The 12,666-nt window shown below is 36.8% G+C and overlaps 1 protein-coding gene across 1 annotated transcript in view; it reads left to right on the top strand.

Annotated features, from left to right (window-relative positions):
* LOC150082232 (uncharacterized) overlaps positions 1–12,666 on the top strand; it is a 1,008,282-nt gene that overhangs the window by 53,129 nt on the left and 942,487 nt on the right. Inside the window, exons 11-13 of the mRNA XM_090379191.1 lie at positions 1,408–1,566; positions 3,987–4,163; positions 9,323–9,448. Of these exons, the coding sequence (XP_090235317.1) occupies positions 1,408–1,566; positions 3,987–4,163; positions 9,323–9,448 (462 nt within the window). The remainder of the gene's footprint in view (positions 1–1,407; positions 1,567–3,986; positions 4,164–9,322; positions 9,449–12,666) is intronic.

The following is a 12,666-nucleotide window of genomic DNA, read 5'->3' as shown; positions in this document are numbered from 1 at the left end:
AAGCCCGGACCACACATGCACTGTGTAGACTGCAGGCAGGGTGTCTATTCTGCTTAGTTCTGCTGTAAAAAAAGATGGGCTGTAGTGGGCTGTTAGATGATACTGACATTTTCTTAAGAGAATGAAGTTGGGACAGTGGGAGAGGAAGAGAGTGTGTGTGTGTAGAACAGCATATTTGAACGTACTAGCCATTTCAGATGGATTGAGCTTTTCTGCAATTAATTAAATAATTGGTCAAGGTACTTGGATGATAAATTAATAAATGCTCCTTTATATTCCTGTCTCTTCTCTGTAGAAAATGATCTATGGAAAAATGCCTTTATATTGTAGTAATTGAGCTTGTGAGAGGCTCTGATGCAGTGGTTGCTGATTTCACTAAGGTCAGTATACCCTTACCTTGTGTATTTCATATACTGCTGAAAGCAACAAATAATTTTTCTGTACATGAGTTCCATATGCAGCTTGGGATTTTTAGCCTAGCCAATATATTGTGCCCCTAATGGACACATATACTGACTAAAATAATTAAATAAAAAAATCTTTCCATTATGTATTTGCACTCATGTGGCTCCAATTGACCATACAGTATATAAATGAATAAACACAACTGCCCTGTGGACTTCATTTAACAGATATCCCGTGTGTTATCTCAAAATAATATGTAGCTATAAATTAAAGCCAGATCTCAAATGCTGAGGTAGATGTAAGGAAACTTCCATAATATCAGCATAGGTTTTGTTACTGAATTTTTGTTTGATTTATATCATGGTTAAGAGATCTAATATGGTTGTTAAATGGCATGATAATATGACTATAATAATAAATATAGAAATAACAACACTTCTATAAATGAATTTGTAGAAATAAGTTTAATAAGAGATAACTAGTATTAAATTAAGTTAAAAATCTTGGAATCTTCCTCAGTGATGTTAAGTTATAATATTAACCAGTAAATTACATGATATATAGTAATCTAATTACATCAAAGTGAAAAAGAATAAAGAATAACAAGAATATCCTTAAATTGGCATTCTCTTAATGAACAAACTGTCACTGGCTTGGACAAAGTCAGAAGGCACACAAGTGACATGTGACCACCCTTTATCCATGTCAATAATATACTAGTAATGTGCCTGTTTAAAGACATTTTTATTATTCTTTTATTCTTTTTTTTTTTTTATTATTATTATTAGTTTTCCATGTAATGTATCACATAATTTACAGTTTAATTTTATAGGTTATCACTGAGGAAGGTTTCAAGTTAAGGGTCAGGATATGTGGTCATTATTGTAATTTGATTTCATACTAATTATTGCTTATGAAATTTATTTCCATGAATGTATGCAGAGAATTTTACTTTATTTGTTGTGGTTAATTCTTTGAATCTGTATGCTTATATGTTTTTAGCTGGCTAATGAAATGGACAGCCTTGAGGCTGAACTGAGGAATAAAGAAACAATTTCTGATAGTGGAGCAAAACATTTGGAAGAGAGATGGTTATCCACACAACAAGAGTGTTTACAACTCAAAATGAAGGGAAAGAACTTCATTGAAGATGCTCGAAAGGTATTAATTTATAAAAAAATGTTACCATTATATTTTCACATATTATGAAATATAATTTTACTTAGTTTAAAGGGCATCTCAATAGAATTTCAAATTTAATGGCAAAATGGCAAATTGGAAAAAAAGACAGTTGATCAATTTAGTAAATATGAATTTGTCAGGTAGATGGTTTTCGATTTCAGATCAAGTCATACAATCTTCTTAATCTTCTTTGAAGATTGTATTCTTAATGAATACAATCTCCAAAGTATTCAGTAAGTTTAATGAATATTTTGAATGCTTCCATATACTTAGTAATGCTGGATTATTTCCAGCCAGTTACACAAAATGTTAGGCATGTATTGGAGATGATAGGCAAACAAAGAATAAATTTTGTAAATAACTACATTGTTTGTAAACCCATGAACAATACAGGTTTGCTTCATCATTAACAAGAACAATATTTATTATGCTGCAAAACCTAGCCATCCCGTTCCAGTCTTTATTGACTTTCAAAAATACTCTGAGGGATGGGTTTATATTAATGTATTTATCTCAGATGGAAGTGCCATTTTTTTCAACTTCACTTGCTATTCTTTAAATAATGCCTCTTAAAGACTAAATAAACACTTATTTTTAAATACATTCTTATTACTTTCATGTAGTACCTCATATATCTCCATGTGTCTTGTAATACCTTGGATGTAATCTATCATTCAGTGGAAACTGGACATTTTGGTGCTTTGAGATTAACATAACACTTGCTGGGGATCAACACAGGTTCAGGAGACTATATAAAGAGGGGTCTTGTCAATGTCCTTCATGGCAGTCTTGTCAATGATATACAGGAATTTTTCTAGCAGATATAAGGAGGTGATTATCCCTTTGTATAAGGCAATGTACTCTTGGTCAGGCCACACCTTGAGTACTGTGTATAGTTCTGGAGGCTGCATTTTAGGAAGGATGTAGAGCTGTTGGAATGAGTACAGAGAAGGGCAATGAGATTGGTGAGGGAAACAAAGGGTTGCTCTTACCAAGAAAGGCTTAAGTTGTGCAAATTGCAGCACCTGGAGACTAGGTGCCTGCGAGGTGATCTGATTGAGGTGTATAAGGCCTTGAATGGTTTGAGCAACCTCAATGCTTATGGCATTAGTTGAGGCATATGATGCAAGAATGCAAGCTTATACAGCATCAGACAAAAAAAAAAAAAAAAAAACTTCCCATTTCACTCATCCGGTCACTCCAAATATTTGTCTAGTTCAGCTACTTATTTAATAAAGCTATCAACTTCTACAACAGATGGAAGTCTGTTCCAGCAATCAACTACCCACATTGGCTAAAGGAAAACTTCCACACATCTATTCTCAACTGTCTTTCCTCAGTTTGAATCTATGCCCCCTCAGGTTCTTACTCTGAGCAAGCAAAAGAATCCCATCAGCATTGAGCCTGCTCAAACCATTCATGGCCTTATACACCTCAATCAGATCACCTCGCAGTGGTCTGATTGAGGTGTATCAGGTCACTGCCTAGTCTCCAGATGCTGCAACTTGCAGAATTTAAGCCTCTCTTGGTAAGAGCACCTTTTTGTTCCTTTCGCCAATCTTGTTGCCCTTCTCTGCACTCGTTCTAGCAACTCTACATCCTTCCTAAAATGAGGCCTCCAGACCTGTACACAGTACTCAAGGTGTGACCTGACCATTGCCTTATACAGAGGGATAATCACCTACTTGTCTTTGCTAGAAAAATTCCTATATATCATTGACAAGACTCCATGACCTGCTCTGGCAGCCTATCTGCACGGGGATTCTTCCTCTTGCTCAGATTACACACTTGAGGGGCCATAAATTCAAATTGAGGAAAGACAATTATAGAATAGATGTGCAGAAATTTTCCTTTAGCCAGCAGGTGGTTTATTGCTGAAACAAACTTCTATCTGTTGTTTTATAAGTTGATAGATTAAAATTCAAGGAAAAACTAGACAAACATTTGGAATGAATTCAAAGGATCGGTGAAATGGGAATTTTTGTGTTGGCTGATGCTGTATAAGTTTGCTTTCTTGCATCATATGCTTCTATTAATGCTAATGCTTATCTGTACTCTCAGTTTCCAGAAAAATAATCCCTTACTAATTGATTGTGTTAATATCATATTGTTGTGCCAGTACATTCTTTTTCACCTTCTTATATTTAATATAAGAGCTTATGCCAAAAACTTGATCTATTTCATTTTACAAATCATTATCAGCATTTCCCCCCCCCCCTCTTAAAGTGTTCTTAGATGCATATACATAATCCCTTTATATTGAAGAAATGAGGATATTAAAGATTACTTAATAGAAAAAATTTATTACCTTTCAAATTTGTTGAATGGTATTACATTTGTTATATGTAGATATTTTCTATCAGAGCTTTTATTGTTGTTAATGTTCATTTCATTCTTAGATAAATGATCCATACCTTGATATAAACCGTGCAGTTCTCTGTGTAGAAACTTTATTGGATCATTTCCTCACTCGGCAATACACATTATCCAATGCTTGGGCTGAATGGCAGAATTATCTATCAGCTGGAAGAGAGCAGAAAATACAATGGGAACAAATTGTGAAAGATAGAAATAAGGTAAGTTTTATTGTAAAATTGAGTAATTAGTTTAAATTTCTTTTTGCTGAAAAATTGTTGCTAACATTTTATAACAATTGGAGCGATTTAATAAAATAAGCATCATAATTCTAGTTGTAGTCATTAGTAGGAATGAAGTGTTGGACTGTGTTTTATTATTTATAATTATTTAGTTCTAAATAATAATTATAAAAAACTATCAGAAGAATTTCCATTATTCTCTAAAGAATTATGGAAATGCTTTGGTAGTTTCTTGATTCTGGTGGTGCAATTCAGAAACTACCAGAAGCATTTATGGTAGTTTCTGAATTCAGGAATAATAATAATAATAAGAATAATAATAATAATAATAATAATAATAATAAGGCACCCAGAGACAATTCTGAAGTTTCTCACTCAAGAAATCACATATCTGAAGCCTAAAGATGAAGATAAAAGAAACCCGGTGAAATATAGGCCAATCACCTACCTCCCAACAGTGTACAAGATCCTGACCAATTGCATAATCAGGAAGATATCAGACCACTGGAGAGCCAGAACATAATGGCTGAACTGCAGAAAGGATGCAAGCAGTTGAGAAAAGGATGCGAGGAGCAATTAAGTATAGATGCTGCAGTTATGGAGCAAGCCTACAAAACATTTTGCAACATGTACAGCCTACATCGATTACCACAAGGTCTTTGACTCCGTACCTCATAGCTGGCTACTAGAGGCGCTGAACATGTACAAAGTCAATCCGATAGTGACAAACTTCCTAGGAGAAACAATGGCAAAATGGAGTACCACCATTAAGGTCAAAAACATCACAACCAGGCCAATCCCTATCAGGAGAGGAATCTTTCAGAGAGATGCCCTGAGTCCATTGTGGTTCTGCCTAGCACTTAACCCACTATCCGCCATGCTCAACAATAGCAAGTACGGATATAACCTCAAAGAAGGAAGGGAGAACCTGTACGCCCTCACCCACCTGATGTACATGGATGACATCAAGCTCTACACGGGAACTGAGAAGCACCTCCAGATCACTGAAGAATTCAGCAATGATATTAGGTGGAATTTGGTCTAGACAAATACAAGACTCACAGATTGCACCAGGGAAAATTAGTCAACTGAAACTACCAGCTGCAGACTGGTAAAGAGATCGAAGCAATGGCAGAGGGAGAGGCCTACAAATACTTGGGGATGATGCAGGCTCAGCAGTTACAGCAGAAGGAAATTAAGTTCTGCCTGACCGAAAAATACCATCAGAGACGCAGAAACCTGCTGAAAGCAAAGCTGAATGGAGGGAACACAGTTAAAGCCATAAACACCTATGCAGTCCCAGTGCTAACATACTCCTTCGGGGTCATAGATTGGACTAACACCGAGCTGAAGGATATCATGAGAAAGACAAGGACAATGATGACCAAGAGCTGCCAACACCACCCGAAATGTGCTGTGGAGAGACTGACAGTTGCCCGGAAATAAGGAGGAAGGGGTCTGATAGACCTCATTGAGCAACAGAAGATAGTTGACCTGAAAGGTTACTTCCAGAAACACACATCAGCAGGCCATAAGGAAGATAGACAAGTGGTATACTCCACTCAACTTAAGTGATGAGTCCCCCCAACTAGGAGGTACAAACAAGCTAGAAAGATATACAAGGGTGAGAAACAAGTACTCACCCTTGTATAGCAAGGGGCTGACCAGAAGTACCAAATACATTTTTCAATGGAAGCATTTCTTCAGGTATTTGCTTCACTGTTAACTGGCATGCCCATCAAAGATAAATGACAGCCCAAACTTGCATAAAACACAACTCCACCTAATGTCACAATTATTTCATTAATATTTCATTGCACTAATGAAATAATTTAATTATTTCAATAATAATAATAATTTATAATTTTTAATATTTCATTATTTTATTAATTCAATAATAATACGGAAAATATGCACTTTAGTCAAAACTTAAATAAAACTGGCACTCACCTCATGATCCGTTTAGTTGCATGAATTATATAAAAAAGGGGTTTTGGGAAGGCCTCAGATTAAAAACTAAAATCATAAGTTAAAAATCTTGGGTTAAAAATTAAAAATTAAAATTAAGCTCAGAGGAGGAAGAGGTGCACCACGTCATCCTCTAGTTATCAGTTTTAAAACACAAAACTGTAAAGTTATGTTTAAATTAGAATAAGGCCAATAGTCGTGAATGATGGACTTTCGTTAAAAACATCTTCAGTTGGCACTAAGGAAAGGAAGAATAGAGAATCGACGTGAACTTTAAGTACCTGAAATGTTTTGCTGAACATGTGGTATTTTAATACATGCAAGATTCCAAATTGGGGAAAGGGAAACCGGAAGTTTGGTATTGATGACATCAAGGGTGTTAAGCCAGCACCATTCTATTATGGGAGTTTCGAGAGTTTCGTATTGAAGGAGCTTGTAGCTTGAATTTAATTTAATAATGGTAATTGCAACCTCAACTGGGTGGTTATGGTTGTACTTAATGGTGGTACTCCATTTTGCCATCTTTTTTCCTAGAAAGTTTGTCACTATCAGATCAACGTTGTACATGTTCAGTGCCTCTAGTAGCCAGCTATGAGGCACGGAGTCGAAGGCCTTGCAGTAATTGATGTAGGCTGTGTACATGTTGCAATGCTTCTTGTAGGCTTGCTCCACAACCGCAACATCTATGCTTAATTGCTACTTGCATCCTAGTCTTCCTGGTTATGCGGCTGGTCAGGATCTTGTACATTGTTGGGAGGCAGGTGATTGGCTTATATTTTGCTGGGTTTCTTGTATCTTCATCTTTAGGCTTCAGATATGTGATTCCTTAAGTGAGAAACTTTGGGATTGTCTCTGGGTGCCTTATCATTTGGTGAACTGCCGTGCCAGGTGCCTTTGTGTGCAAGTGAGATTCTTGTATCAATAGTTGTGGACATTATCTATTCCTGGAGTTCACCAGTTGTGAGAGTCTGTTTTACTTCTTCTTTCCAAATCTCCCACCCTCTCATTCCTTGTATGCCCTTTGTTTTCTTGCATTCTAGTTCTATCTAGATGGCTCGGCTGTTATGTCTTACTTCCCTGCTCCATATGTTTCCCCAGAACTCCTCAATTGTCTTCTTCTCAGGTGGTCCATTCCCTTCTCTGAGATTCCTGTAGAAGCCTCTTTGGTTCTCATTGATGATTCGGTTGTTTATTTTCCTCTGGGAACTCTCTTTGTATCGGCATAGTCTCTTGCTGAGTGTAAGAAGGTTCTGCTTCAATGTGTCTAAGTACTCTTCTGTTCTCTGATTTTTTGTCTCATGTTTGCTGTGGACACTGTCTCTCTTGAGGATGCTCTTCACTTTTCCAATTAAATTCTTACTCGTATTGCCCCGTTGGTACTGGCTCAATTGGCCTATCTTGATTCTTAATTCTTCTATCTTCTACTGCAATCTTCTTTCCCAAGCTGATGGTTCCTTCTGTTTTCGGTTCTTCTGCTGCTGGTCTCTTGCTTCTCTTCCATTAATCCTTGTAGCTGCTACTACAGCACAATACACGGCTGTGTGGATGGCCTCCAGTGTTGCACCATTGCTGTAGAGGTAAGGGGTATTATGTGCCAATTGAGGTAGTCTGTGACTCTCCACAAGGATCTATTTGGCCTCTGCTTCAGTATCATGTGAGTCTTTGGGGTCCACTCCTTCGAATTCTGTTAGGGCCTTCTTCCACTCGTCCTCTATTCTAGATATCATGACCTCATCTCTTTCCACTTCAGCTGCTGTGGGTTGTATTTCTTCTTGCTCTTCCTCCTCTGGTTCAGTGGTGGTATGTTCTTCCTCCTCTGGTTCCATATTCTTTGTCCTTTGTAATTGATTGCTCACATTCTGCTTGATTTTTTCCAAGATTGCAGGAGCTATCAGGTTTTTCATGACGATGGTCCTTCTCTGGTCCACTATTCGCTGTTTGGTGACCTGAATATCCGGGAATCGTTCCAGCCACTTGGTATGTAGTCTCGCCCTGTAAGTTGTCATATCGGTCTCCAGCTTCGTTATTTCGTAGTATGCTTACATGATGTACGTATTCATTTTGATGCTACACTTCATGCATTGGCGTTCTCTCCCTTCGTGGGTGGTCACTAGCGCATTTGCACAGGAAGCACTTCCAGCTGGTGGGACTGGATGGTCTTGTCCTTCTCTTGTGGTAGCCATACAGGGGACAGTGCCACTCGCTCCACTGTCTTCCTTGGGAGACCGTCTCTGATTTTTCCAACCGACCCCTCTACCTAAGGCCCAAACGCAAGTGACTTTATCCTGCACCAAACTTGATGCAATATGATTAATATTTCTCTGCGACATCATCCATCTATGGAGGTGGACCTTTTTAGCTTCACCTTTTGTCCAGTGGTAGTTCTTGGGAGAGATGCCAGATGGCGCCACAATCTGCCTTAGCTGTCACTCCGACATTGGGGTAGATAGGCCCCTTGGGGCAACTTTCATGATGTTTATTTATTTATTAATTTTTATTACTATTAATTTATTTATTATTATTATTCTAATTTATTACTATTATTATACCAGTCTCCCAGCGTGATGGAGCTGCGTTTGCTTCCGCCAAGGCGGTACTCAAATCCAGGTCCATTAGGATGGTTGTCCAGTATTGTAACCACTGGGCCATCATGGCCCAATTATTATTATTATTATTATTAGCAGCAATATGGTGCAAGGAAGCCTGAGGCTTATACTGCACCAACCAAAAAAAAATTCTTGAGTTACCCTGAGAGAGAGAGAGAGAGAGAGAGAGAGAGAGAGAGAGAGAGAGAGAGAGAGAGAGAGAGTCAAAAGTAGAAGGGAATTACCAAGCAGAGAAGAATGATCATGATATCCAGCTCAGGACCCTGGGTGTGCCAAGCCCATACTCACCAGATGTGAGCCCCTGGGGTAATATAGGAGAGAGAGGGATATGTTATTAATAGGTATACATGCTGTTAGTAATGCTGAATAAGAAATTTTCCATCTCTTTTATGCATAAAGCCCTTCTTTTGACATCATAATGTTTCTTTAAATTTACAAAACTTTGAGCATGTTTGGTAAAAGTAGTGTTCATACCTTATTCATAAATGCTTAAGCTTAGCTATTAGAGAGTATTGTATCTGGAAACTAAATGATTTTAAGAGTTTCTTTTAAACATTTTTTCAGATCAATGATTCTTTAAAAAAAATGGAAAATGAACTTTATCCAATTATTCCAAAAGAAATGTATAAGGCTGAAGCAATCGTTGCATTTATAGAAAAGCATGTAGATACTGTGCTTTCTAAATTTAAGGTAAGTTCATCTTAACTGTTAATAATATTAGTATTATGTTATAATAGTTTTAGTAATGAAGTAATTGTTTTACTTCTGCTAATGCCTTCAAAACAGATCAGCTGATGCACTTCTTCTTACCCCTCAGTGGGTATGCATTCTGCATTTTGTACACCAAAAATAAAAACGAAAAAAGTATTCCTTAGTATTGTTTAGATGTGATATTCATTTTCAGTCTCCATCATTAATTAATTTTTAATTAGAACAATATAATTACAAAAAATCTTTACATTTCTGTGTTTGTGTATAGTGTGCATAAACCTTGCTGCTTTTATGTTTAGTTTCTGTAAAGGTTCTGGCTTTGATTTCACTTGTGTCATGCTGCCGAGCATCAGAATTGGGATAGTTAGTAAATAATTTTATTGATAAGAATATTGTCATTATTAGAGTTTTAAAGTGTTTTCAACTATTTTTTCGCCTTTTACCTTAAAAACAAAAAATTATTTGGTGTATAAAATATGTGATATGCCTGCTCCTGTTTTTTTTGGGTTAATGATAATTAAAAATTTAATTAGTAATTAAAACAGTTTTTTCATAAATTTTGTTAATTCTATTTTTAGTTTTTCTGTATGTTGAAATGTATGAGATCAGTTCTAAAACTATCCAGACTGCTGCAATATATTGAGAATGAGCTTTGTAAAATAATAAGAGGCGTTTACCTCAATATAGTACGTAGAACACTTCTGTGTGATATTCTCCAGAAATTAAAATGAAAAAATTGAAAAACTTACATTAGAGTAACAAATAATTAAAAACCAATTTAACACAATTAAAATCAATTTAACACAATTAAATCAATTTAATGCAATTAAAAATATTAAAAAGAATCTAACGAAATATTCAAAACGATTTTCCTTCCTGAAGCTGACAATGCTTTTCGACTGTATGTCGTGATCACAGGAATGAAATTTATTGAGCATTTTAGCTCTGATTCATGCTGTCTAATTGAGAATAAGCGGAAGATTAAGCGGAAGAATAAGCATGCCTACAGGGTGGGTGACTTGGCCTCATTCTTAATCCTTCTGAGACAAAACACTCATCCCAACTATCAGTCCCACCAAATATGGAGGATGCGGAAGAGTCAGGGAATGACCACTGCATATCCCCCCCGGAGCAATATGGCCTTAGTTGCTAATGCTCCTAAAAACCAAATAACAAACAATAACCAACTATCAGTTCAGTATCCAACTATCACTTATCCCAACTATCATTCTGAGACAAAACACTTATTTTCCCACTCTTGGAAACATTTCTGCAAGGCCAATTTTTAAATTTCCAAAAGCAGTGCCCTCTGCACTGCCCTAGGCTCATGAACCTCCACTTCATCTTAGAAGGAAAATGCTGCTTTTCAGTTATGCAGCCAAAATTCAAAGCCTTCCAGGCCAACCTGTTCGACTGTTGCTTTCCAACCCTGAATGGGCAGCATTCTATAATAATAAACCGACTGAAAATAGACCTACTGGTATTAGACTAAAAAATTTGCTTCACACCTGGACTATTAATTATGACAATATGCTTCAAGAGACCAATGTACCTAAACCACCCTGGTCTGTAAATCTCCTTCACTGTGATACCTATTTTCAACAATGCAGAAGGAAATCCCTGGCAAATGAAAATATTAAACAACTATATAAAGGACATGCCCTCAACAATACACAAAGCTGTCTAATATATACAGATGGCTCACAAGTAGGCTCTGCCATTGGTGTCACGGCTGTCTTTCTTTCTTTTACAGTCCCCATATCACTAGTGGTTGAATGTAGCAATTATACTACAGAATTATATGCAATTAAATTAACCTTAGCCTCAGAAAATATTAACACTTTCCACAACACTAGCAATGTAATATATGCTCATTCCATGAGTGCAGTATCTGCACTGGACAAGAAATTTTCAGTATTGCATCCCATCATGATACAAATCTTTTCCTGTTTAAACCATCTACAGAATAAAAATCATTCAGTGAAGTTTTGCTGGATTCCAGGGCATTCTGGTATCACAGGTAATGAGAGAGCAGATCAGGCAGCCAAACAGTAAAACACCAGAAATTTACCAAGTACCATATATGGATTATTTGAATCATATAAAAAACGTCTGTTCATTTCAGTGGTCAGAAATATGTAAGTCACAAAGGAATAACAAATTGCTATGAAACAAAGAGTAACCAGCTTATGGATTTACAACTTCAGCCAAAAAAGACAGGAAGAAATTGTACTATCAAGACAGGATAGGACATACACAACTAATCCACGTTTCTTCTCATGAGGGATGACCCACTTCGATGCATATATTGTATATCACCGCATACAGTCAGTTATATTTCTGACCACTGTTCATTTCAGTGGTCAGAAATATGTAAGTCACAAAGGAATAACAAATTGCTCTGAAACAAAGAGTAACCAGCTTATGGATTTCCAACTTCGGCCAAAACAGACAGGAAGAAATTGTACTAGCAAGACAGGATAGGACTTATACAACCAATCCATATTGTAAGACACAAAGTCTTACAAGTTAAATTAAATATCAATATGATTAAAGAAAGAACGCTAGATAGAGTGATATTGTAAACCTTACAAGAAAACACTTAAAGTCACAAATATTTAAGATAGTGAGTCTCATGTTAATGGAATTAAATTAAGTGGAGGCTATAGTTAATGTAAGAGCAAAAATACTGTGAAAATAAACATTAGAAAAAGACATAGGATCAGCGCCCACTACCCGAAAAGAGCAAGCGAAGATAGCGAAACAGAACAGTGGGCGGTCAATTGATAGAATGGCAAGGGATGGAGTGCTCCAGAGATTACAATAGGGGTACCAGTGGGGAGCGGTCCTGGTTTACCGTTAACAGAGCGGGCGTGGTCATTTTATAATAAGGCGAGATGAATCAAGTAAATGGACGCAGTTGTTTTCTGGATGGTTCTGGAAAGATTCTGAGCTGACGGAATTTCCGGTCATCTTACTAGAAAGTTCGAGAAATTTCTGGAAACCGGAAGTCTCCTTTCTACACTGGAAGGAGCTCGACCTTCCTGTCATGGGTCGAGGCACATGAGAATGGAGATGATGATGGTCAGATAGAAATGATTGGTTGAGGAAAGGAGGGCATTACGAAATTTTGGGAAATAAAAAGGGAAGAGCGCACGAAAAGAGAGTGATAAAAGTTTTTTTGGAGGTGTGATAAA

Source organism: Mastigoproctus giganteus, chromosome 8 (genome assembly GCF_048544385.1).
Source record: "Mastigoproctus giganteus isolate SK-2022 chromosome 8, ASM4854438v1, whole genome shotgun sequence".
Taxonomy (NCBI): Eukaryota; Metazoa; Arthropoda; class Arachnida; order Uropygi; family Thelyphonidae; genus Mastigoproctus; species Mastigoproctus giganteus.
Note: the sequence above shows the minus strand (reverse complement) of the source record. Positions and strands in the feature narration are given on the sequence as shown.